We start from the raw sequence: 27,864 nt of genomic DNA, 5'->3' as shown, positions 1-27,864 counted from the left end.
AGCCAAATTTTGCTGCTTCTTTTATTGTACTTGGGTTTTGCAAAAAATTCCAGCTTTTTTAATCTCTCGTTTCATCTTTTGATTTAGGCAAAGTACTCTGTCAATCTCGTGTTTTTTTTTTATTGGTTGAATTTGGTAACTGTGTGTCAATGGCTGCGCCTACGAACAGTGGAGAGTCGGACATGGCTACTGAAGATTTCTGCTTGAATTTGTCGCCCTTACCTCCCCCTAGGTGGTCGGTGCTTCCCTCCGTCGCCGCCACCGGCTTTTCTACCCCACGGGCTTTTCTACCCTCGTCCAATTCAACGGTCATGCAGTATCAAGGGTCTAACCAATCCACGTACAATCCGAGGAGACTCGACGATATCGTTGACCTGGCACCGTACTTGGCCGGAGACTCGGCGTTGTAGCCGCAGCAGCAGCTACGTCAGAACTGGAGCGAGGCGTCAGCATAGTTTTAAATCGCGGTATCGGTCGCCGTCGCGGTATATCGGTATCGGGACATATCGGTGATACGTCGCGGGAATCGGGTGTCGCGGTCGTGAATTTTTAAAAATCATCAGCAACATGTATAAAACTTGAAAAATATACTGTTGCCCCAAACATTGGCTTAAATTATCACATTTTAATTAGTTTAAGACATGTAATAGCCCATTCTCTTCATGTGAAATATCCGATAATTTATCAAAACTCGCAAGTCAATAAGATTTTACAAATATGAGAAAAATGCAACATTATAAGTTTCGATATAATTGACATAAATAGCAAAAATAAGATGAAGACATTAAAATAAACACACCATAGAGGTTTTACATTACATAATCGCTAGCCACAACTAGTTTCAAACTCATAGCTTTTAAGTCAAACATAATTTTGCTAATACAACTTCAATGCCAGAATAAATGACGTGGAGGTACCGATACGTACATGAATGACGTGGAAGCAAATATATACATATGTGTGGAAGGAGCTCTGTTTTTTGATTTTTTCTATTTTTTTTTTAGCTCTGTTTTTTTGGTTTTTTCTGTTTTTTTTTTTTTTTTTTCAGAACCGATACGTACTGGCCATAACGGCTGTATCGGCCGTACCGGTCCAAAAATCGGTTACAGACCGATACGTATCGGGAACCGGCCGATACGCCTGTGAATTTCAATCTCACCGATATATCGGCCTATATCCGAACCGGGAGTCGAAAATTCCGGTACGAACCGGCCGATACGTACCGTATCGGCCGATATTTAAAACTATGGGCGTCAGATTGGAGGCCCAGAGGAGATGGAATTATGAGGATGAACAATCAGGGCTTTGAAGAATCGAATATGGGTTTTGAAGAAGAATCCGTGGAAGAGATGATGACCTGTTTCTATTTCCCTCCGTCGTCGCCCACATATTTCCCTCTGTATCGACCGATGCCAACTGTTTTTTTGGTTTCTACTAGTAATAAACAGGACATAAGCTTGGCGTTGTCTTATCAGCACATACTTGGGGACAAGAGCGGTGCGTTGCATGTGCTCAACTGGAAGGAAGGCCGGAACATCTTTGACCTGCTGTTCGACGACTTTGCGTCTTACATGTTTAACAAGTTCGGTGATTGGGATCAAATGGAGAGGGCGCTGGGCGTGGTGCCCCAAAGGCATGGAGTCGTTGGTGGAGAACAGATTGGAACATGAGGACTACGATGAGAGAGAAGCGACATTAAGGAGGATCAACTGGTTGGAACAACCAGACAAGGACATCGTTGACCAGACGGTCTTCGAAGTTGCGGGCATGGTGCAACAACTAATTCAGAACAGGGGCGGTGAGTTGGATGTGATCTTTGGAGGGGCAGTTTTCAAGCTCAACGGGCTGGAATGCAGAGTCGGTACTCAAGGCTCGCCTACGGCTCCGGAAACATTGCTTATTTGTCAGGCCAAGCACTCCTTTAGACTGTGGCTGGGACACGGCGGAAAATGGGCGGCCGAGGCTCGTTACAGGTGTAGTCGCCTCAACATTGGTAGTTTCACAACCGTGGAGGACACCATCTTAGCTTATGAGGTGGTACAAAGGTGGGGTGGGCAGAATCTTACTAGTTTAGCTGGACTCTTTGAAAATGAAAACAGATCAAAACTGCCGCTGCAGTTGCCACCGCCAACACAAGAATTGAACCTAGTTGAGGATTTGGATTGGTGTGCTGGAACTGGAAGTGAGAGAACAGGGGAACGTGTAATGGCAGACCAGGCTCGGTTGAATTCTGGGTGTTTGGGGAAAAGGAAAGCAAAGGAAAAGAAATTAGGGAGAAAGAGAAGAAACAAGAAAACAAATGGAGTTAGAATAGCAATTCCTCTAGAGGATATCTCACAAACTAAGGGAATGCGTCTTAAAGATGCTGCAAATCATCTCGGAGGTACACATACATACACTCCTTCAAGAAATGAATACCTCAATTTGTTCTTGCTTTTTTTTTTTCCAACTAGATAGGTTAGAAGGGCGTACAAAGTGCTCCAAACTCCAACATGTGTAGGACTTAGAAAAATGTTGATGTAGCTGCAAGCGGGGAGACTATTTAAGAGAATCGAACTCATGATCTTAGTCATGGCCAGCCTAACTTTTTGGTGCTCTAAAGCAAGAATAAAAATTGAGGTTCTTTATGAACTTTTACAATCAAAATATAGATTAAGTAGATAAATTACCTTTCAAAAAACAATACAAATACTTGAAAAATAATAGAGCAATACAGGGTTTCAAAAGCATCACTTAAATATCACTATTCTCCAAAACATGAACATTATGAGATTTTAAAAGCATCGATCATTTTAAATATCACTCATCTCGTTTAGCATAATGAAATTAACGAAAGTCCCTTCGTATTTCAAAATATTTTCTTGCTTCACACAGTATATCTTCAAGCATTCATCATCTAAATAATATAAATTTGTTTCTTATTAAACAAAAAAAAATAATCCAAAACATCCATCGCGTGCAGTGGCAACTTTAGGAAATATTCTTCATAGGGTCATTCGTGAATTTAAAGTTCAATTGCTTACTACATACATCTTTACATTAGTCAACAAATAATCTTTTCCTCAAAACTTGAAAATTAAATTATAGATATACTATACAGTAAATTTACCGGAGTACTCTCTCCCATTCAAAACTATTAACGGCTAGCATGTTCAAATAAACACAACTCACAAGGATACAATTACTGTCAATTTACCTAGTAACGTAAACGCTTTTAGTTCTATCATGTTCTGTCCCACTCGCAGTAGAAGACCTCCAGTTTACAAGCTATATTTGGAGACAAACACAAAATTATACCAGATCAAAGATGAAACGATGAAACGAACCATTCGTCAAATGTTCGTAAACTCAATGATGAAACGAACCGTGGTTCAAAACTGTAACAGAAGCATAGTCAAATGTTTTAAATTGGTCCGGTTCGTCATTAGGATGGATAGGTTAATTTGGGTTTTCGATATATTCGATTTGTATCTATTGATTTGATTTATAGTTTAGCACACAACGGATTAACCCGCAATGTTCACCCCTTGAAAATGGAGATTCATTCTCCATTTATATGAGAAACGTGTATAACCTAGAGGATGTACATGCTGAATTTTCATAATATTTGGTGGCTTTTAATTGATCTCATTTTTAAAAAGGGGTTTGTGTCGAGTATCAGATGCGATTTGTAAGTGGTATAAACGACTCGTACATATGATATCTACACTGGTATTTGTGGTTCAAAACTGGAACAAACTAACACTAAAATGGTTTGGTTTGGATTGGTCTGGTTCGTCGTTTTCATGGATAGGTTTGGTTCTTAAATCATTAAATCCCCACGACTTAGTTTGGTTTTTAGTTTGGCATAAAACAGAACTAATACGAGCCTTGTTCACCACTGAAAGAAATGTGTATAACCTAGTCTATGTTCATCTAATCTATCAAAAAGAAAAGGTACCATTAAAGCAGGATAGTTTACTTTCTTTTTGGATCTAGTGTAGTAATTACTTTCAAAATGATATCAATACGGGCTTGTGGGCTCAGCTGTCCCCATTGAGGGACAGCACCTGCTGCCCCGGTTGAGTGGGGCCCGCTCCAGTCTTGCTTTGATAATCGGAAGCGTTTACTTCGTAGAGCTTATCGAGTAAAAATAACTTTGCAAAAAATAAGTTCAATCGGATATCCACAGAGCTCGTCGAGTAAAATAACTCTGCCAAAAATCAGCTTGTTCGGATATCATTAAGTGCCTGAGCAAAAGTGACCATTTTCGATCATCAAAGCGAGACCAGAGCGGGCTTCACTCAGCCACTTGGCCGGGACAGCAGGTGGGAGGGACAGCGGAACCCCCCGTTCCATATATTCAAGAAGAGAATTTGATTGCCACAAAGAAAGTATTGTATCTTTAAAACGTAGGGACTACAAATAAACATTGGAATTAGTGGTTCAACTTAGAACGTGTGAATAGTGATACACTCTAAATGTACTTTTGAAATAAAACAAAATATTGAATTAATTCTGCAAAATGGAGATGTAGGTTGGAGATACTCGCGCAGAAGAATTTTGAGCTTCTCAATTCTTATTTTTTTTAGTTAGCCGATCTATGTTGAAGCGAGCCTGTCGGGAGTATGGTATCAAGAGATGGCCATCTCGCAAGGAACATGAGCTTATCAATGAAACTCGCCCCAACAAATCAGTTGCGGTTGTTGATCAAGAGCAAATCCCGCAATTGAATTGTGATACGGTTCTGCCTTCTAATCAACCTCGCAAGGAACATGAGCTTATCAGTCAAACTTGCCCCAACGAATCTCCTGCGGTTGTTGATCAAGAGCAAACCCTATAATTGAATTCTGATAAGGTTCTTCTGCCTTCTACTCAAGTCTCGGCTACTATTGATACAAAAAGTGTGAAGCTCAAGGCAAGGTATGAAGAAGTAACAATAGCATTTCGGCTGTCTTGGCCGTTCCGAAAGGTAGAGCTGAAACTAGAAGTGAAAAAGAGGCTGTCACTCAAGGCTAGAACTTATAACATCAATTACAAAGATGAGGATGATGATTTGATTTTAATATCTTGCGACGAAGATTTAGAGGAATGTATCTCCAATTCTAGCCCACTTGGCTCCCGTTGTCATGAGCTATTTCTTAAGCCGAAGTAGCTCATGAATTTGGCGTTGGCCAACTTTAATCTTGGTACTTAAAGCATTTACCCTTCTTAATATTTTATTGCAAAAGTGTTTGGTTATACAGCCAAAGTTTGGACGTCTCCAGATCTATTGCACCAGAGAAGTGCATTTAAAGATTTTCCAATACCTTTGTATTTGAGTTGTTGTTGCTATAGTCTGAATATTTAGTGCTTCACATGGTATGTTTTACGCTATGTTCTCCAATTCTGGATTTTAGATTTTTTGGTTTTTTTGAGCTTTTGTTTGTTATGAAGAATGGTAACGGAGAAAGGGAGAGGGAACAACAGTATTAGGGATACTTTTGTCTTTCAATACAATTCTCCACGCTCACGTAATTTGTGGATCTTACCGTAAGGCTTGATGTGTGACCGAAAAGTTATGTGGGTATGAGTATTTTCAACCTTGTTCAAGAGGGAAAGCACACAGGACCACAACCTAATAAAAAAAAGGTAAACAAGAAGCAAAAACTCATACTACCTGTAACGGAAACAAGCCTTTAACAAAAACCTCATTCTACACTAAAAATTCTAACCATCTCCTAGGGTTGTGTTTTTTTGAATCTTTTGATCCTTTAGGGAAGTTCAAAAAAACAACCAATTGTTTATTTGTAAGAATCCAAGAAGACTAGAAAGGTAGGGAAACATCCTCCCACTTGGCTTTAGGAAACAATGAAACATCACATCCTTCCACTTCACTTTTGAAAAGTAGTCGCATAGGAGTAGTACTCCTATAGAAAAGTTGTGTGAATCCTCGATTCTTTTCACACCAAACCCATCAATAAAAGGGGTGCTATAACGGGTCGTTTATCGGACGGATAAGATTTTTGGTGGACAAAGAACAAGGGTGATAAGAGGTATGGATATGTAATGAGATATGAAAATAGAGGGAATTCTAGATATGAAAATGGAGATTTGTGATTGGAGTGAGAATGAACCGTGAAAGTCTCTATATGCATTTTTTTTAATTAAATAAAGATGAAAATAGAGATTTGGGTTGGGTCTCTGTTTTGGTGACTTGCATCGGAGATGCTAGGAAAAACGAAAGAATTTTTCAGTGCTGGATGAGTACTACATGGTGTTCGCTTAGCACATTCGGATCGTTCATTGCGGTTTTGAACTGCTCGGGATTTGGAGAGAGAAAAAGGAGACAGAGAGTGATGCGGTGAGAGAGAGAAGATTTCAATCTAAGCTGTCCAAAAGTACATTGAAAGGCCCGGATGTGCCGAGCGGGTATCACGTGGGATATACCCAAAAAGTTTCTCGGGAAAAACTGCCCCCAGCCCATAGGAAAAGCACGGGGTAATTTCCTTCATTTCCTTACACGCTGGGACTTACTCTAAAGAGCCCTGCTAACCACACGGACATCTGTGCACAGATTTTATTGTGAGGCCTATCACAGGTTCCACACAAACAATTCAAGCCGTTCATTAAATGTAAAACATTTTTTCAAGTGTTCCCGCAAAAAATCAGTTCAATCTAATACCTATAGGTGCTCGATCCGAACATATTTTCATTCAGATTTCCGGATAATGAAAAGTTAGATGATTAAATCGAGCACCTTTAGGTATCAGATTGAGCTTATTTTTTTTGAAGACCCTTGAAAAAATATTTTACATTTAATGAACGGCTCGGATCGTTTGTGTGGGACTTATGGTGGGCCTCACAACAAAAACTGTGCACAATCTATGCACAGATTGTCTAATTTAGAAATACATTATTTTATTCTAGCCCCTGCAGAGTACAAATCTTGCGTCCGCCGCTGATTGATTGGTGGCCCAATTGTATCATATTCACAATTTGGATGTGTTCTATAACAGTCAACAAAGATGTCGGTCACTGCGTAAACTCTTTGCTGGGTGTTTTTGAAACTTCAAGCCGAAGAAAATTGGTGGCCCAATGGTACCATATGCACAATTTGGACGTGTTCTATAACAGTCAACAAAGATGTCAATGTCACTGTGTAAACTCTTTGCCAGGTGTTTTTGAAACTTCAAACCGAAGAAATAGTCTTCTAGAAAGTGATTTTCATAACCCTTTTCACCATTCACGCCCAAATTTTTTAGTTTTTGTAATAAATGAATACAATCATAGGAGGAGGAGGAAGATTATATCTTTTCAAGAAATATTTGGTTAGCTGGACGTGGAACTTTTTTAGTAACCATTACGCGGATTAACTTATTTAATTTTTACGTTTTAAAGATAAGAAAACTAATATGATTCTGATTAAAGGATAAATTTTGTGTAAAGCGGTCGTCCGGCTCATTCGCCACTAGTAACTTGTAATTTGGACCGATACAATGGAAACTTTTATTTATTCTTGGTAGTTGGTATCATAAATGCATGGTAGGAAATTTGAGAGGCTGTGATTTTGAACCATTAAGGAAAAACACTGCCCACAGCCCATAGATAGAGAAAGCACGGTGTAGTTTCCTTAACCTAAAGTAACACGCTGCGACAGATTATTCTACTCTAGAATTAGCTGTTTGAACTTTGAATTTACAACATTGTGACTCTTTGGATTCTCGAATGTAGTTATAATAGCTTGTGATGAGGATTTTACAGGATCATATCTCCCATTCTAGCCTCCTGGGCACCAATTTGATTGAGGTATTTCTTCAGTCAAAATAGCTGATGAATCTCGCGTTGATCAACTTATTTTTCCTGAACTGTATTAAGCGTGTAGTATCTATCCCTCTCTTTTTCTTTCAACTTTATTAATCTTGACGTGCACGAAAGGAAAGATAATATATATTATCAGTCCGGATCCCCTAAGGGACTCCGAATAGTTTTATGATACGGACCTCACATTTCCAATCAAATTTCGATGATCCGAGCCACTCAAAGTAATCAGAATGTGATTTTTAGGATACTCACGAGAAATTAGCAAAAAAAAAAAGATCGAGAAAGGCTTGATCGGAGTAGTTTTCATTGAACGGTTCAATAAAAACTGCTCAAATCAAGTCATTTCCGGTTTTTTTTTTTTTTTTTTTGCTGATTTCTTGCGGATACCCTTAAAACCACGTTCTGCACAATTTGAGTGGCTCGGATCATCGAAATTTGCTCGGGAAATGGGAGGTCTGCATGGTAGGCTGGTAAGTCCCTCACTGGATAATTTGTCTATATATTATTATATATATAGGATCAGGTCAGGACACCCTTACAGTAACTTAGGTCCGAACCACGTTTACAGCCGTTAGATTGTGTTTTCAATGGTCTGAATCTGCAGATGGTTTATGACAGGTCAAAAATTGCCAGCGAATCCGGATAATTGAAAATACAATCCAACGACTGTGAACGTGGTCCGGACCTAAGTTACGGTCAGGGCATCCTAACTGAATCCAGACTAATATATACATACATATATATATATATACATATATATATATATACATATATATATACATATATATCAGCTAGTTTCTTATAAGGGTACCTTTATTTTAGTTAAGGGCGTCCCCTCTTCTCCTCTTTTCCGACCAAATTTCAATCATCTGAGCCGCTCAATGTGTTTAGAACATGATTTTAAAGGTACTCGAGAGACATCGACAAAAAAAATGACCTAGAAGGACTCGATCAAATCAATTTTTGATAAAAATAATACTATAGTAACGTTTTTATTAAAAACTGATCTGATCGAGCCCTCCTTTTGTTTTTTCCCATTCATGTACGCTAGTATTTTTTTTTCTTTAAAAACATAGAGACTTTCATGTTCTCCATTCATGTACGCTAGAATTATTTTTTCCTTTAAAAACATAGAGGCAGGTAGGAGTAGTGGTAGAACCCTAGAAAAGTGGGGTGAATCCTCAATTCTTCTTTTCACGGCCACATCAAACCCTGATTCACTCTGGTCCTCCCTCTCATCTCTTGTTCCGCTTCATTTTTAGAGTACAACTTAATTCACTTGGGTTTGCTTCCAATTGCAATCCCCCTCTGTTAATTTTCCATTCTTCTAATTAGTAATTTGGTAAATGTGGCAATGGTTGGGCTTAGGAACATTGAAGAATTGGAATCTGACGAGCCTATTGAACAATATTCCGAGGAGGAGTTGAACTGGTTGAATTCCTCTCCGTCGCAGCACACATATTCCCCTCTCTGGGGCCCCACAAATTTCCCGTATTTCCCTCCGTCGCCCCCGTATTTCACTCCTCCGTTGCCCACAACTACTTTCCCTCCGTCGCCACCGTCTTTCCCTCCGTATCCGCCGGCGTCGCCGCCGCAACCATCCTCGTTCGATTTAATTCATTTTCAGAGTGCACGTTTTTCGAGATTCTATCCACAAAATGAACAGCACGAGGACATCGTTCGCATGCCGGCCGTTGACTTGGGGTATTTTGTGCAGCACACAATTCATTACAGGGGCGGTGGTGTGTTGGATGTGATCCCATCAGGAAGACTTGTAACCATCAACGGGTTGGAACTACAGCGCGAGGACATCAAAGAATCACAGGCCCAATTTCTCGCGGTGTTGATGGATGAAAAAGTTCAGAGCAGGGACGATGTGTTGGATATGCTCGCCATGTCCCAAGATTCAAATTTGAGGTTCAACAGTGCGACACCAGAGTACGAGGACATGGTTGACCAGTCGGTCCTACGCTCCGTGAGAGTGCGCCAGTCCCAAATGGAGTACAGGGGCGGTGGGTTGGAAGTGATCGGGGACGCTTCAACAATCAACGGGGTGGAAATTCAGGGCTTGTCTACGACTCCGGAACCATCGCTTATATTTCAGACCACCGACTCCAAAACAGTGTGGCTGGGACGCCGCGGCCAATGGGCGGTCGAGTTTCATTTCAGGTGGAATTGGCTCAACATCGGCACCTTCAAATCTGCCTCCTTAGCATCTGAATGGGTAATAAGGTTCATGGGAGGGAAGGATGATCTTTTCGCTTTCCCTAGACTCTTCGTAAATGAAAACAGATCAGAACCGCCGCCGCAGTTGGCTCTGACATCACAAGTAGAGAACCGAAATGAGGATTTTGGATTGGGGTGCAGCGAGGCCGTGGGGAATGATGAAGTTGAGGCAGTTGAAAATATTGGTACTGAGAGAACAGGGGATGATTGTGTAATGGCAGATCAGTTGAATTCTGAGTGTTTGGGAAAAAAGAAAACAAAGGAAAAGAACCCAGTTGGAGAGAGAAGAAACAAGAAAACAAATGGAGTTAGAATTGCAATTTCTCCCGAGGATATCTCACAAAATAAGAGAATGCGTAGCGAAGATGCTGCAAAGCATCTCAAAGGTACGCATACATGCGCTTCTCTAAGAAATGAAAATCTCAGTTCTGCTCTTGTTTTTTTCCCCCCATCTTTTTCGTCCAAATAGATCGGTTAGAAGTGCATATAAAGTGCTCCAAACTTCTCACATGTGTAGCACTTGGGGAAATGTTGATGTACACATTCTTACCTCCGCTTGATATTTTCGAGAATCAAACTCGAGACCTTCGTCGAGGCAAGCTTAACTCTTCGGAGGTCTATAGAGAAAATAAGAATTGAGTCCTTTATGAATTTTTACGAAAATGTAAAATAGTTAAATTAGTCTTCCCAAACAATGCAAATCGTATAAAATAACAGAACAACACCAAGTTTCGAAAGCATCATTTAAATGGAGTATCACTAATATCAAAAAAACACGAACATTATAAAATTTTAAAAGCATCATCTAAATAATTTATTTTGTCACAATAAACAAAAAAATATCTAAAACATTCATCGCGTGTAGTGGCAACTCTAGGAATTATTCTTTATTAGGGTCATTCATGAATTCACAGTTCAATTGCTTTACAACAGATAGTTTTACATTAATCAACAAATAATCTTTTTTCCAAAAGATAAAAACATAATGATATATACGCATATACATTTATATTCCTATGTATTACATGCTAAATTCACAGGGACTATAGGAGTACTCTCTCACATTCAAATCAATTTAATTGCAAGCTTTTAATTGGATTGGTGAGCTGCAATGCCACGGGGGAATGATGAAATTGAGGCAGTTGGAACTGGCATTGAGGGAATAGGGGATTGTGTAATGAGAGATCAGGCTCGGTTGAATTTCAGGTGTTTGAGAAAAAGGAAAACAAAGGGAAAGAATCTAGGGGGAGAGAGAAGAAACAAGAAAACAAATGGAGTTAGAATTGGAATTCTTTCGAATAATATCTTACAAACTGAGGGAATGAGTCTTATAGATGCTGCAAATCATCTCGAAGGTACACATACATACACCCCTCCAAAAAATGAAAATCTCAATTTTGTTCATGGTTTTTTTTACATAGGATATAGAAGGGCGTACAAAGTTCTTGAATTCAAAGTTCTATTGATTTACCTAGATGACGATTTTGGCAATGTTGCAGTTGAGACAGTTGGAAAGTGGAGTGGGGGAAGAAACAAGAAAAATGCAATTTCTTTGGAAGATATCTTACGGTGTAAGGAAATGCCTCAAAAAGTTGCTGCAAAGCATCTTAAAGGTACGCTTAAATACACTTTTTCAAGAAATGAAAATCTCGATATTGTTGGTAATATCTTATGCTTGTTATTTCGAATTTGATAGACTTTTCTTTCAAAAGTACTTAAATTTTCGGAGTCAAACATGCTCCAACCATGCTCTGTATGGGAGCATCAACATGGAGACCTGAGTTTTAGTTCCCACATTTGGAGACCCAACAAAAATATGGATAGATTAACTTTAGCGGAACGCTCATTAAAAACGTATCTAGTGGATAGAGGGCGTATGTTGAGTTTTAGTAAGTTATGGTGACTTTTAATTGAGTTCATTTTAAAAGAGGGTTTTGTTTTGAGTATTTCGTGCAATTTTTTGGTGGTATAAATGGCTCGTAAGTATGATATCTCAAGATGAAATGAACCGTGGTTCAAAACTTTAACCGGATCATAGTCACATGGTTTGAATTGGTCCGATTTATCGTTACTATCATGGATAGGATGGATATAGGTTTGGGTTTTCGAAATATTCATTTTGTATCCACTGATTTGGTTTCTTGTTTAGCACACAATGGACTAACCGGAAATGTTCACCCCTGGAAAATGGAGAATATTCAATCTCCATAACCTAGTCTATGTGATTCTAATCCATCTAAAATACAGGTACCCTTAAAAAAGTGTAGTATGTACTTTAATTTTTTTAATCAAGTGTGGTAATAACTTTGAAATTGATATCAAGATCCATATACATCTCAGAAGGGAATTTGAGTTGTGAAAATGAAAGGATCAAATCTTTAAAAGGGTAGATAGGCGCCGGATGTGACTAAATTATGTAGAGTGGAGTTACTAAAAAGTAGAAGAATTTTGAGCATTTGGCTTCCTCATTTTTGCAGTTGGCCTATCCACACTGAAGCGAGCTTGTCGAGGGCATGGCATCCGCATTTGGCCACCTTGCGGGGAACACAATCAATCTAGCCCCAACGAATCTCCCACGGTTGTTGATAAAGAGCAAATCCCACAACTGAAGTCTGATAAACTTTTGCCTTCTAATCAAGTCTCAACTACTACTTCCACAGAAAGTGTGACAATGAAGGCAAGATTTGGTAAACATACGATAAAGTTTCAGCTGTCTTGGCCATTCGGCACGGAAGAGCTAAAACAGCAAGTGAAAAAGAGGCTGGAACTCGAGACTGGAACTTATTACATTAACTACAAAGATGAGGACAATGACGATATTTTAATAGGTTGTGATGAGGATTTACAGGATCATATATCCCGTTCTAGCATACCGGGCATCAATTCTATTGAGGTATTTCTTCAGCCAAAGTAGCTGATGAATCTCACGTTGCCCCTCCTAGTTTTTTCAACTGTATTAAGTGCTTAGTTAAACAGTCAAACTATTTGGACGTTTCCGCATCTGTTGCATACGAGAAGTGCATTTAGAGATTCTCCAATAACTTGGTTTTGAGTTGTTTTTAAATTTAGTGCTTCAAAAGGCAGGTAGGTAGGTATGCTGTAGGCTGTGTTCTCCGATTATGGCTTTTGAAAATTTCCAGTTTTGTTTAGCTTTGTTTGGGATGAAGACTGGCAACAAAGAAAGGGAGCGGAACAACAACGCTAGAGATGCTTCTTTTTCTTTTTTTCTGTTTTTGGTGCTTCGGAATTATATAAAATATTAGAACATCAGTTTTTGCAACAGTAGTGCAAGCATTAGGAGATAGTTACAAACCAGCAAAAGGAAATCCTATCTAGTCCAAGAACTGCCTTAGATTAAGGCTATCGCTCATCGTAAACTCTCTGATCAAGAGTGGTTGATCCACCGAGACCACAAGATCTTCATTTTGTTGAGCTCCAATCCTAGCAAGGCTATCAACACATTGGTTCTCCTCACGGTAAGTATGATTCAGCATTGTTTCGGTTCTCACCATAATGGCATGGGCATCATTGATCATGGCACGTTGGGATGATTAATCGAGTTTCCCCCATTGATTAACTCCACAGCTATGATGGAATCTGATTCTATCTTAATATTGGTCAGACTTTTCTCCAGGATTATGGCTAGGCCTCGATAAATTCCCCAAATTTCCGCCTCCAAGCTTGATTCACAGTTGAGTTTGCCATAGTACCCCCCAGATTCCAATCTCCTTTGGTGTCTCTGAATATGCCTCCAAAGCCTGCACTTCCACTTGTTTGATTCCAACATCCATCTGTATTCAGCTTAGTTGTACGTGCACATGGTGGTGCCCAACTAATTAGCATGGGTCTTGTGCAGCCATTTGTGAGGGGGGACTGGAAGGCCTGTACAATTTCCGTGGTGTAGGAAACTATTGCCTTGGTGCTTACTGAAATCACAGGATCTAAATTGTCAAAACTTTTCCTGTTTCTATCCTTCCAAATTTGCCAAATAGTTACGCAAAACAGTATGCTCCAAGGCAAATTTAAAGTTCTCCACAGACCACCACTTTTTTTGAAATCGAGTGTAGGTGGATCCGCTCAGGCATAGGTCTATCCTCTTTCTCCCTCCACAAACGGCTTTTCAAGATGTGTCCCCATAATTCCTTTCACTTAGCACATCTTCTGAAAAGATGGTCTATATCCTCAGAGCCAAGGGAACACCTGGGGCAAACATCATTATCCATCATACCTCTTTTAAATCTAAGCAAATTTGTAATAGAATTATCCACACTCACATAGTTCATCGATTCCTTTGAAACGCGTCATGTGCAATCAAAATGTTATGTGAGTATGGACCACTGACCACAACCTAATAAGGAGGTAAACAAAACTCAAAAACAGAAACCAATAACTAAAACAAATCTCTGACAAAAGCTTCACTCTATAGAACTGAATTTTAACTATCCATATGCTAGAAATAGCATGTCCCATATGAATAAGAAAATTATGGACCACCTTTGTCTGCTTATAGGTTGGCTAAACAATTTTTTTCTTGCACCATGTCTGTATCATTGTAAGAAGGAATCACGTCGTACCATCCTACATGAAAAGTCAAGTTTTCTTGTACGTATCTGAAATCGATTATGGTGTAATAATCTATCTGATTCCATTCATTTCTCCTGTACCACGAGATGACAACAGACGAGTGATCCTTGTGCCAACCATTGTTAATTAGAGCTGGTATATATTTCTTATCCTACTTGTTAGGGTTGCATTGAAGGAGACTAAGCGAAAAAACCATGTTTGAGAAGATGGGGTTGCCTCATCATTCTCATCAGAAGCAGTTAGGCTTGTGGATGATCCAGTTGTACTTTAGGTCAATTTTTTCGAGGTGGCACATTTGGAAGCCGGGAACCACTCCTAGGTGCATGTGGTACATACTTTTATGGGTGTGTCCAACAAAATTTCCCTTCAAACTATTTCTCCACAAATAATAGAAGTTATTGGAGGAAACGTGGAGAGACTGGGATGCTTCATGAGTGGATGTAATCAAATGGTGCAAAATGAAAGGGAACATGGTTCTAGTTTTGTAGTGTGAGTGGATCAAGCTTGGATCATGACTATGTCTGCACAAACCAGTACAAATTTTTTTAGTCTTCTTACTTCTTTTTTGGTCTGATAAGGAGATCTTTTGATCAGTGGTTTAAGGTTGGAATTGTAGGAGAGTGAAGGGCTTGTCTAGCAACCTTGTGGATCCCTTCAAGCTGGAGAATATGGTAATTGTTTTGAGTGTTACGAATCCCGTGCTTTTCTGCTAGTAGTGGTTGAAGTGGGATCGTAAAGTTAAGTATGGAAGATTTTCGACCTTGTTCGAGAGGGAATTAAGGGCACAAGAACCACAGCCTGATAACAAAAAGGTAAGCAAAACTCAAAAGCCCATACCAATAACCGAACACTGTTGTATTACGAAAGAATTACCTACTTCATAAAACAAAAAATAAGAACTACTTTAAAAAAAAAAAAAGAATCTCAGCGGTACTGGGCATAAATAAATTGGTGGTTAGCCACTTCATTTTTTGTGTGTGTGGTCATTTTGAACGGAGATACCCCTCAGGGCCTCAGTTATTATGGAGTTGTCTAGTATCAAATTCTGCTGCTTTTTTTACACTTGGGTTTGCCACTAATTTCAGCTCTAATCTCTTGTTTCTTCCTCTGATTAGCGCGAAATATTCTCTCAAACCCTAATAACTGTTTCTCTTCAATGGCTGCGGTTATGAACAGTAGAGTATCGGACAGGGCTCCATTTCTTCTCTCCGCCGCCCCACATTATCCAACGTAGCCTCCACCTCCGCCTCCGCCTCCGCCCTGGTTGTACACCAACTGTCTATACAATCCATGGAAAACCCGCCACAAAATCAACAGCAGCACGACGACACCGCCGAGGAGGGGGATTCTCAAGAAATGGTCATTTACGGTAAGCCCGACAAACCCAAAGATGAATTGGAGCCACCTACGACTGCCCATTTTAGGGGAGTGAGGCAACTGCCGCCGGGAAAGCTCGCAGCGGAAACAAGGGATCCAAAGAGGGCCGCGAAGGTTTGGCCCGGGACTTTTGAATGGAACCCAGATGAGGATTCTGGATTAGGGAAGGATGAAGTTGAAATCGAAGAGGATGTTGACGAAGTTGGAATTTGGGGTAAGGGAACAGGGGAATTTAAATTACTAGGTGAGGGTCAGTTGAATTCCATGTATTATTTGGGAAAAGGGAAAACGAAGCTGGAAATTACTACGCCAGGAGGAGAGAGAAGAGACAAGAAAACTACTGGAGTGAGAATTGCAATTGCATTTGAACTTAGAACATGTACATCAGATTAGCTTCATTTTGAGTCAAAACAGCTATTGGACAGTGCTTTTTTATTTTTACTTACTCATATATCTTTCAATCACATACCAATCCTCTTTATTTCTTATATATCCTTATAAAATACTTATATATATATATACATATATATATATATATATATACACAGTCAGTTTCAAATGAGAGAGTCCTTATTTTAGTTAAAATGCGGATCTCCTCATTTCTCCCATTTTCCGATCGAATTTCGATGATCCAAGCCGCTCAATGTGTTCAGAACATGATTTTAAGGATACTTGCGAGAAATCGGCAAAAAAAATGACCGGGAAGGACTTCATCCGAGCAGTTTTTGTTTGAATCGTTCGATAGAAAACAAATAAAAACTGCTCAGATAAAGCCCTTCTCGGTCATTTTTTTTGCTGATTTCTCGCGGGTACCCTTAAAATCACGTTCTGAACACATTGAGCGGCTCGGATCATCAAAATTCAATCGGAAAAGGGAGGTCCGTATTTTATTATAATAAGGTGGTCCTTACGAAAGACGGACTACGGACTATACATATATATATATATATATATATATATATATATATATATATATATGGGGCGGTTCAATGGACAACTATTTAGATACCTAAAATAATACCTCATAGTTTTCGATCAAATTTTGATGATCCGAGCAACTCAATATGATCAGAACGTGATTTTAAGGGTACTTATGATAAATCAGCAAAAAAAAAGACCGAAAAGGTTTGATCTGAGCAGTTTTTAACTTAGATTTAATAAACGGTTTAATTAAAAACTACTTAAAACAAGAACTTTCCGGTTTTTTTTTTTTTTTGTTAATTTCTCGCGGGCAACCTTAAAATCATATTTTGCATACATTAAACTGTTCGGATCATAAAATTGATCGGGAACTATGTGATTGAGATTTAGGATGTTTTTTTAAGTGTCTATATATATATATATATATATATATATATATATATATATATATATACACGCGCAAACAAGAAAGTATATCTGTCATAATAGATCCCGATTTTTCCTTCCATCTTTCAGCACTTTTTGATAGGTTCAACTTCAATTGAAAGCAGAGGTTTCCTTCTCCACTTGCATTGTTTCTATTTTAAATCAAAAATTGAGAATTTCCTTCTACATTACTGTTTTCTTCAAATCGAAATCAGAGGTTCTGTTTTGGGTTTCATCGAGCTAGCAAAATAAGTCGGCTCAGGGACCAACAATGGCAGCAACAAAACCCTCAACCGGACTCCGATCCGGCTCTGGATGCAAGAATTATCATAGAGAAAGAGATGTGAAGAATGGGAGAGAGAGGAGGAGAGATAAACAATTATTATTTAATATACCCCTCTCCTACAGTCGCTCGGTACTAATACTGATCCATTTCATCCCAGCCATTTTACCTTTTCCTTTTACCTCCTCTGTTGTAGCTTACTTTTTTGTTTCTACTTGGTACAATAGCTAAAGAGTCATTTTAGCACCTCTTATGTACATACATGCTAGGCTAAGGAAATGCGTCTTAGAGCAAGTACACCAGTCGTTAGGTAAAATACCTTGTGAATAGTATTCTATTTTACCTTTCAACTTTTTCTTTCACAACTATATCAACATGCACTATCTATTTTACCTAACACCCAATAAAATATACATTTTCACCTTTTTTTTTTCTTTTATCATTTTTCGAGCAATAAAATCAGAGTGCAAGTTTTAAGTCCAAGCCAGATTCTTTATCTACTAGATCATTTGGTTCATGAATCTTGATGCTGGAGGGAGCAGGTGGAAATTTCAAAGGCGTCCTCTAGATTTAGATCACGAAACCGAAAAACCCACAAGTCTCTCTCTCTCTCCGAAACCACTGAAAAATCCACTAATCAAACCCACAAATTGAACCCATAAATCAAACCTCAAACCCACCAAGGACAAGGAGATCATGGATGTTTTGAGATCGTAGAGTTGTTCAACCCAAGTCTCCTCGACCAGCAGATGGAAGAGAGAAGGTGAAGAAGATGAAGTGCCAAGCAGGAGCCCAAGAGAGAGAGAGAAACAATAGTATTTTACCGGATAACTTGTGAATAGGAGTTCGGTACTTGTAGCGAAGATTTTTGGTAAAGGTAAAATAGCTTCTTGTTTACCTAATCCGCTGCAGAATGATTTTCTATGTTTTGCTTAGTTACTTTACCGAAAATCTTTCTTTACCGATGCTGATATTGTTGCTCTTACAGATGTGCTGCAAAACATCTCAATGGTACGCACAAATCCACTCCAAGAAATGAAAACTAGTAGAGTGAGAATTGCAATTACTTTTGAAGTTCCGTTCTTGTTTCTTTTTTTTTTGATATCAAGATATATTCTTGTAATAGTAAAATTTTCAGATAAAGAGGTTGTCGCAGTGGTTAATCGACTTGCCTCGACGGAGCTTACCATAGGTCGGTTCCCCTCAACAACGATTTGTTGTTGGGGCCACTCACCTTATGCAAAACGCTTGGAAAGAAAGATTAGTCCAATTCATCAGGACACTCTTCATTATCAAAATAAAAAATTCTTGGGACACAAATCATTCTCTGTATGGGAGCTCGAAATTGGAGACCTAAGCGCTGTGTTTGGTTGCCTTTTTTTGGAGTAACTTTCAACTCTCGACACAGTTTTTAATAAATTTTTCTCTCTATCTCTCTCCACTCATTACCAATCCAACTCTCAAAAATAATTTTCTAAAAGCTCAACCAAACAAAGTGAAGTAGCTTTTGTTTCTATAATTTGGAGACTAAACACAAAAATATTTAATGGAAAAAAAGAAGTGCTAATAAAACCTATGTGCATTTACCGTTGAAAAAGTAGGAGTTTTTAAATATCCATCCTCAAATCTCATCCTATGTAAGTTTTCATTCAGGTCATTTTGAACCATCATTTTTTCATCCCGCTTTAAAATAATTCCAAAATTGCCCTTTACTTTATAGATATGTTGACTATTATATATATATATATATATATATATATATATATATATATAAAGATTTTTGGGACTAAAACATAATCGTGAAGGTCCTCTAGCTTAATTTTAGGATAATCACCACTAACAAATCCCAAAAATTTCGGCAAAACCATGTACAAACCTCCCCCCACCCCACCCCCACCCCCACCCGGAAAATCCCATTTTCGTTTTGGAGCGGGGCGATCGGCGAGAGCAACGAGCCCTCCGGCGACCTCTGCCCCTCATCTGGTCCCGTAGATTTCACTATTCAATCCCGAAGATCTTGACCAAGATTTCGATCGAGCTCTTCATTTGCAACGGAAACACCCCATTTGAAATTTCATCTTTCTAGTTGGCTAAAACCGGAAACGGCAAAACCCACACCAATCCTCCTTGGTTGTAACGTCCGTAGAAGAAGAACGGCAAGAGGTTGGACCAGTCCTCCGAAGCTAAATCAAGCAGTGGAGAAGAAGGGGACAAAACCAAAATGCATGGCTTTCGTAAGTCTGACGCCCCTTTTTTTTTTATTTCCCTTGATTTGTTTGGCGTTGCTCACTGGAGTAGGATAAATGGACTAAAATGAAGTAAAATTTTTGATTCCTAGCCTTCACAGTTCATTGTACATGAAATATTTCATGTTTGTAGGCTCATGCGTGGTAGCCTTGTTGGATCCGAGGCGAAGAAAAATTGGAGTATTTTTTTAAGCAGACTTTATGGTGTGTATTTGTCGTGGTGTATTTTTTCAAGCATATTTTATGGTGTATTGTGAACGAATTTTATGGTGTATTCTACTCCATGGAAGGCTTCATGGTGTATTTCATCATGAGGTGGTGTATTTTTTTAAGCATATTTCATGGTGTATTGCGAACGAATTTCATAGTGTATTCTACTCCATGGAAGGTTTCATGGTGTATTTCGTCGTGAGGTATTTTATCAAGCATATTGCATGATGTATTGTAATCAATCTTAGTTCGAAGGTTTTTTTTATATGTTTATAGTGAATTTGCATAATTAATTCATGAAAAACATGGTCAGCTTGAATATTGTTTATGTTCCGAAATGTTTTTTATGGTAATTTTGTAATAATAATTCATGAAAAACATGGTTGATTCCACCATGTTCCAAAAGGTTTATGATAATACATTGTAGATAGTGAAAAATAAATATAGTTTTCAAATTTAAATCGGTGAAAAGTAAATTGGTGGGATTTGGTTATTACGAATTTTTTAAAATTTGAAATCCTCTTTAAAAAAGGGAGGGTTGAATCCCACTAAATTAGAAAATGATTGAATATTCCCACTAATTTAGGAAGGTAATATAAACACACATATCTATGGATATCTTATTAAAATGGTAAGATAGGTAATTCACCTTTTAAAATGATGAAAACATAACTGTTCAAAATGACCGAGATGAATACGTACATGTGATGGGGTTTGAGGATAGATATTTAAGTCTCCCAAAAAAGTATTGACAATATTTCCGAAATGATATCATGTATGCTTGATACATTTTGTCAAAAAGATAGAGAAATAAGGTTTTGTAATTTTAGAAGGAAAATGGAGTTGGGAAAAGAAATAAACGACTCTTAGAAATGGAGATTTGTAAACTACTCGGGCTAATTAAAATGGTGAGAATGTGTGATCTTACAACTCATTTGGATGGTGAGGAAAAGAAAAGAAAGGGGCAAAGTTTCTCACCACACGAAAAGTGGAGAGAAACAAAATGGAGCAATAAACGTTCATTCTTCCTCCTCTTTTCTCACTCTTTTTCATTTGTTTTAGCCATTTCATCAAAGAAGAGTGTTCCCCTTTTTTTTCTTTTCTCACGATTTCTCGCAATCCAAACGGGCTGTTAGGCAAGTTTCAATTCGAATCTCCAAGGGGTAGGGTATTGATATTCAGTTCTCACTCTCCCTTAAGATTGTTTCCTGCTGCAGGGTTAGCCTCGGAATTTACCTGGTATATGTGGGAAGAGTAGGGTATATGTCCCTGTGAAATAGTCCGGACTCGCCGCAAAGTCCTTGACAGAGTCATTAGAAAAGGGAAAGAAAAATTGAATTGTAGTTAGTGAAAGTGAATTGTGTTTTGCTATGAATGCAATTTTTTACCTGGTATATGTGGGAAGAGTAGGCTATATGTCCCTGTGAATTAGTCCGGATCCAGTGGGCTATGAAATTGAAAAATAGACCGGCCCAGAATTTTGCCTATGCATAATTTGGACGTGTTCTATTACAATCAACAAAGATGTCCATGTCAATGTGTAAACTCTTTGCTGGGGAATTATTGAAACTTGAAACTGAAGAAATAGAATTCTTTTATTTTTTTTGATAAATTATCTTTCATTGAAAGCAACAACCAATTACACTTTTACAAGATCAAAGGGCCATTTCCCAGGAAAAAACCAAAACATAAGGCTCAAAGCCAGTCACAAATGCCCAAGCAGACAAGACGGAATCAGGAATTTAATCCACATATATATATATATATATATATATATATATAATGTACAAAAAGCGTATAATATTGAAGTTGTACGCTACTGAAGTTGTGTCCTTCTTTGCTTCAGGCTAAAAATAGTTTATTATCGAATCTGAGTTGATATCTTCAACAGGTTTACATATAAATAAGATGGGATGAAGTTTATTGGGCCAAAATTTACATGTAACTATTTTAAATTTTTTTCACTTCACCTGGGTTACAGCTCACCTCTCTTTCCTCTGTACTTCCGCCCTTGCTGCCAAACAAACATCGTCATTAGAGAAACCTTTATCTGTTAATAAACTACTCCGTATTTATCATCACCTGAAGAACCTTTACACAAGAAACCTGTTTAAAAAAGCAAATAAAATAAAATAAAATATGCTAACCAAAAGTAGAAACCCACACACATATGGTGTATTTCACTATCTAAAATAAAATACGCGAACCAAAAGTAGAAACCCACACGCATCCTGGTGTATTTCACTATCTCATTTTCCCCCATATATACACACAATACAAATATTCAAAAAAATGAAAAACGACAATCGAAAAAAGACAAAACAAGGAAATTAAAAATCATAATGACCCACTAATGCAAGTGAAATCCACCTCATGCATCCCCAGCGCCACCTTCCCCTAATTAATAACTCCGCACACCCACCAGCGCCCGTCAGCCCCAGTACTGCCGCAACGTCTCTCCCACGCTCCCCTCCCAAATAGAGAGAGGAACTTATTCACGGCGATGGCGGAATAAGTTACTCACGGTTCCACACAATCTCAACCGTCAGTTTTAACAATCAATAGTTGCGATACGTTTTTAAATTATATTACCGATAAGAAATATCTTTACCGTTAATAATTTGTTTTTAACCCGAACCGTCCAAAACACTTTTGGACACACGAGATTAAGGTCCGTAATCCTTATTTACGGAAGCTCCATTAAAAAGTTTTTCTCTATAATCGAACATATTTTGAATTTTTTATATCAACGAGCCGAGTCACTCGAGAACCACCGCTACCTAGTACCTTCCCGAGATCCATCTACGACTTCGCCGCCAACACCGGGACCACGGCGTAACGCGACGAGAAGTTACGGAACCCGTACTCCACCTAGTCCTCGAAACTACTCCTATTCCACTTCTGCTCTGCACCAGTCGTCGAAGTTGAGTGGGCGAGCAATCAATTTCTTTACAACTTACGAATGCATGCTGATTATCAATTTCTGCCACTGCATATAACAAAACTGTGTCAGTTAAATTATCATATATATGTATTCTCGATCAACCTAGGTAATTATAGAAAATATGTAGTCATATACAAATTGTAGGTGCATACAATCTAGTGCATTAATTCTTGTCCATTAATTCCAAAAGGTAAACTATTACACCTAGCCTTATAGTTTTTGTAAATGAATACTACAATCTGAGAAGGAGAAGGATTATTGAATTTTTCAGGTTTGATTAGCCGGACATGGTAATTTTCTTAGTTAACTTATTTAATTTTTACACTTTTTAGTAAAAATACAAAGGGAAACTTAAATAGGGGTCTTGCCCTACATAGATACTTATGTTCTCATCCTAATGGGTTTAAAAACTTATCTTCCCATCCTCAAATTCAAATAAATCTTAAATTACCCTTTCTCTCTCCTAACCTTCCTAATCTTTATCTCCTTATCTTTTGTAATTATCTCAATTCTCTCTCCTATCTTTTAATGGCGCCTCAAACTGACCAGATAATGTCCAGCTTACCCGTACACAAATTTTAGATTTTCAAAATAAAAAAGTGTACAGAATTAGGGCAGACACAAGGGGGTGCTAACGGGTGCCCAGACCCAACTCAACTCCAAATACTCCCATTAATTTTAGTACTAGTGTTTGAGGTTAATGTGGAAAAGTAGATTGCCCCTGCAAGTCTCTCGAGGGAGGAAAAAGTTCATAAAATATCTATATATGTGTGAAAAAATCTCCTAAAATATCTAGTTATCAACCGTTTATTTGATTGTAGGTACAAGATTGAATGTTGGTTACGTATATACCCACGATGTCATCTCATTCTCTGAACTAGATAGTAGCAAATATATTTGGATTATATTTTTTGTTACTACTATAGATCGACTGCATATGATTCGGACCCCTACTGAGTACAAATTCACGAATAGAAACATGCACGCAATTCAGAGACTATTTTATTCTACCCCGAGAAACTGTTTGAACTTAGCATTGGGACTCTTTGAACTCTCTCTCCTCTACGCTTAATATGCCAGATGTACAGCAAAAGAGTAGCAGCCAATCCCAAATGTAGTTATCTAGTTTCAAATGGATTGATCGAAAAATGTCTAGTCCGGTTTATTTGTTTGTTTTTTTCCAATATATTTTGGTGATCGGAATTGTTTTATTTTTTTTAGAAATCATTTAAATAGAACATTAATTATGTCAAAGTTCATATTGATCAGATACTCATATGCTCTAGGAACACATTGTTTATTGCGGAAAATTTGAAAGTGAAGTTTGTTAACATGAATCGGAACCCATTTTCCTCCACATAGGCAAACAAATTTTGAAAAAAGAGTGAGGATCGCGGAAGCCACAAATTTAACCTCTTGAACAACCTAGAGAGACTTTGGCTAATTAAAATGTAGGAAGGACAAATTGTTAATTTGTCTTTTAATATTCAATATTCTACTCTGAAAAAAGAATATATGCATAAATCATACGCACACATGTTGACTAAAACATTGTATATTTCAATGGGTGGCCCTAAAGCCACGAATCTTTTTGTTTCAGCAACGACTCTTTTTTGTTGTCTTACAATTTTGCCCTCAATTAATTCATTGGACGGAACTTTTCACTCAGTTTTGCCCTCAATTGATTCATTCGACGTCATAGCTTTTCTGCTCGTTCCTTAACCAATTTACTTCTCGTCAAGACCTTCTTTGATGCTAATGACAACCGTGAAAGACTCCTTTCGTGGTCAATGGTAACGGATTAACGGTAATCGCCGTTGTCTTGCAATCGAGTTGAATCTTCCTTGCACTCATCAATCATTCAAGCTTTTTCTCTCTTTAAACATGTAAGTGACATGTATGTATCTATAATGAAAAATCTTGCAAAATCATTCAAAACATTGAGTGAGAGAACAGAGAGAAGATGGTGAAAATGAGGTTGCATTATGTTTTTCTCCACTTTATCTTCTATTTGCTGTAACTGCTATCGAGGGAAGGTTATGATTTTCATTTTTAAGGGCTGGAAATATTGCATAGGAAGAGAGAGAGAGAAGTGAGAATCGATGGGAAGACCTAGAACAGTGGGTTTACTTTGCTCTGTAGTGTACTGTGTTGTGAGAGAAGAATTGAGACTTAGAGGAGAGAGAAAGTGGAGCATCAGAAGAATGGGAGGAAAGTCCGAGACTAGAAGGGTATAAACGTCGGCCTATACTGTATTTATCATGGCTCTAAGAGCATCCACACCAAGCTCAACAAAATTTGGACCAAATTAATCCTCAAAATCCACTTTTATTACTTTAATTACTTACTTTTAAAATCTCTACTGCATCAGATTCTCTATATTAAAACTATCACATTTAAAATATTATTTTTTTATTCCAAAAAAAAGGACAGCAAAGAAAAAATAAAAAACAGCAAACCAAACGCCCCACACTCTCTCTCTCTCTCTCTAACTTTACTCTCTGATAGCAAATCAAAAGGGAAATAAAAATAATAAAATAATAAGAAGTCTGTGAATAGATGCTCGGTACCTTAAACGAGCCACTGTAGCATTTGTAGAAAATTGTTGAAAATGACGAGGCACGAACGAGGCTGATGCAGAAGTAATTTTGAGGTTTCGCTGTCTACTTTGGTTTACAGGGATGTTTATTGAGTGAGATGTGGATGCCCTAACATAACCTGTCATGCCATTATCGTTGCCCTACTTTGAATTGAGGCCTGCTATTCCCCCCACCCCACAACCGATTTCCACATTTACCCCACAGCCCCCCCGCCCCTTCTTCTTTCTTTCCTTCCTTTCAGTTTGGTTCTTCTTTTTTTTCCAGTTTGAATTATTTTTTCCTTTTAATTTTCAATTATTTTCTTTATTTGTTTCTTTTCCCATTTACCTCCCTTTTTTTTTTGGGGTTAACTGAAATTCTATTTTCAATTAAAATTGACTTTATACTTAATAAATTTATATTATTTTAATTAGTTAATTAATTTGTCTTAACAATGAATTCTGGTTTGTGGTAAATCCCGGTGTATAATTGCGACTATTTATGGGAGATGCTCTCCCCACTACGAACATCATTCTCAAATGACCAACTATCTGAAATTGAAAAGGTGTAGTCATCCATTGTTCTGCCCCGAATTTTTCACTGCGGCGTTTCAATTGATCATGTTTATCCGACTGTTTTATTTTTCTTTTTTTGTCCTTTATAGATTAAAAAATATAGTTACGAAAATAAGTGTTTCAATTTTCAATCTATTTGAACCAGTGCAAAGATGTTATTTTTCTGATCATTTCATCCTAAATGGTCATAATAAATTTTTGGCTCCAAGGCCTTTCAATGGACACCTTAAGAGAGTCCTGAAACTAAATAATGAGTCTTAGGGTGTTTGTTGAAAGGCCTTAAACCAAAAAATTCATTATGACCATTTAAAATAAAATAATAAAAAAAAACGATCTTTGCTCTGATTTAACTGAATTGAAAATTAAAGCACTTAATTCTTGAATTATATTTTTAAATATACAAAAGGTGTATTTATAGAAATTAAATAAATAAGATATAATTAATTAAATAAAAAAATAAATTAAAAAGTAGGGAGGACCCGGGGGCTCTGCTGCCCCTATTGGCATAATAGCCCCCACGAAAAAAAAATAGAAATCAGCCATTTGCAATCCTATGGAGTAGAAACGTGATTTGAAGCAACATAGTACTACTGAATCAGTTAAGAGGATCTATGCTAAATAATGGTTAACAAATTTATTAAATTGTACTGTAGTTAAAAAAAAGTAATCCTAAATATAACATTTGTTTTCTTGATTAGTATGTCGTTTGCAAAATACATTTCGTAATTAGTTTCCGAACACTAATTGTAATCTTAATGAATTTTTTGCTTTACGGCCTTTCAACGAGCACCCTAAGACTCATTATTTACTTTCAGGACTCTCTTAGGGTATTCATTGAAAGACTTTGGAGCCAAAAATTTATTACGACCATTGAGGATGAAATGATCAGAAAAATAACATCTTTGCACTGGTTCAAACGGATTAAAAATTAAAACCCTTATTTTCGTAACTATATTTTTTAATCTATAAAGGACAAAAAAAGAAAAATAAAACAGTCGGATAAACATGATCAATTGAAACTTTTTTTTTTCTCTCAATTACTTTACAAAGCCTAGAATTAGATTTGAACCTATTATTACAGAGAAAAAAAAATTCAAACTGGAAAGAAAGAAAAGAAAATGAAATGAAAAAAAAAAACAAACTGGAAAGAAAAGGAAAAAAAAGAAGAAGAAGAAGCAAACTGTAAAGAAAGAAAGAAAGGGGGGGGAGAGAGAGAGAGAGAGGGGAAATCAGGGAAAAGGGAGGTGGGGGGGGGGGGGGGGAGAGAGAGAGAGAGAGGGGAAATCCGGGAAAAGGGAGGTGGGGGTGTTGGGGGGGGGGGGGGGGGGGGGAGGGAGAAGGAGAGAGAGAGAGGGGAAATCCGGGAAAAGGGGGGGGGGGGGGGGGGGGGGGGGGGGGGGGGAGGGAGGGAGGGAGGGAGGGAGAGAGAGAGAGGGGATTAGCAATTTACTTTGAAGTAGCTAATCTTGGGAATACGTGTTGACGGCCGGCATTCAAATTTTAGGGTAATTTCACCATCCTCCCTTTGGGTTTCTCACAAATACACCGCGCTCCCAACCTTTCAACTAATTACACTGGTCTCCATCGAATGGGAGTAACATACAACAATTAGATTTGTGGATTTCTAGTTAATGAACTACAAAAAATTAAAAAACTCTTGTGTAGCTTCCATTTTGCCCTTAAGTTCTCCCTGGAAATCCCAACCAACGTA

The 27,864-nt window shown here is 38.0% G+C and overlaps 2 protein-coding genes across 2 annotated transcripts in view; both read left to right on the top strand.

Annotated features, from left to right (window-relative positions):
• Window positions 1-1,342: 1,342 nt before the first annotated feature.
• Window positions 1,343-27,864, top strand: part of LOC131315524 (uncharacterized) — a 45,531-nt gene continuing 19,009 nt past the window's right edge. The window contains exon 1 of the mRNA XM_058344632.1: window positions 1,343-2,383. Coding sequence (XP_058200615.1) covers window positions 1,507-2,383 — 877 coding nt within the window. The 5' untranslated portion in view covers window positions 1,343-1,506. The remainder of the gene's footprint in view (window positions 2,384-27,864) is intronic.
• LOC131315528 (uncharacterized) lies at window positions 8,880-13,049 on the top strand. Its single transcript, XM_058344636.1, has 3 exons — window positions 8,880-10,394; window positions 11,508-11,621; window positions 12,486-13,049. Exons 1-3 carry the CDS (start codon window positions 9,137-9,139, stop codon window positions 12,920-12,922), a joined length of 1,809 nt encoding a protein of 602 aa, XP_058200619.1. The 5' UTR covers window positions 8,880-9,136; the 3' UTR covers window positions 12,923-13,049.

Source organism: Rhododendron vialii, chromosome 2a, assembly GCF_030253575.1.
Source record: "Rhododendron vialii isolate Sample 1 chromosome 2a, ASM3025357v1".
Taxonomy (NCBI): Eukaryota; Viridiplantae; Streptophyta; class Magnoliopsida; order Ericales; family Ericaceae; genus Rhododendron; species Rhododendron vialii.
This window is presented reverse-complemented; position numbering and strand designations above follow the sequence as displayed.

Excerpts from the sequence above, each read along its gene's own strand:
- LOC131315528 (XM_058344636.1), top strand. The coding sequence starts at position 9,137 with ATGGTTGGGCTTAGGAACATTGAAGAATTGGAATCTGACGAGCCTATT. Across the intron at positions 10,395-11,507 it reads TGCTGCAAAGCATCTCAAAG|TTGAGACAGTTGGAAAGTGG; the intron begins GTACGCATACAT and ends GCAATGTTGCAG. Across the intron at positions 11,622-12,485 it reads TGCTGCAAAGCATCTTAAAG|TTGGCCTATCCACACTGAAG; the intron begins GTACGCTTAAAT and ends TCATTTTTGCAG.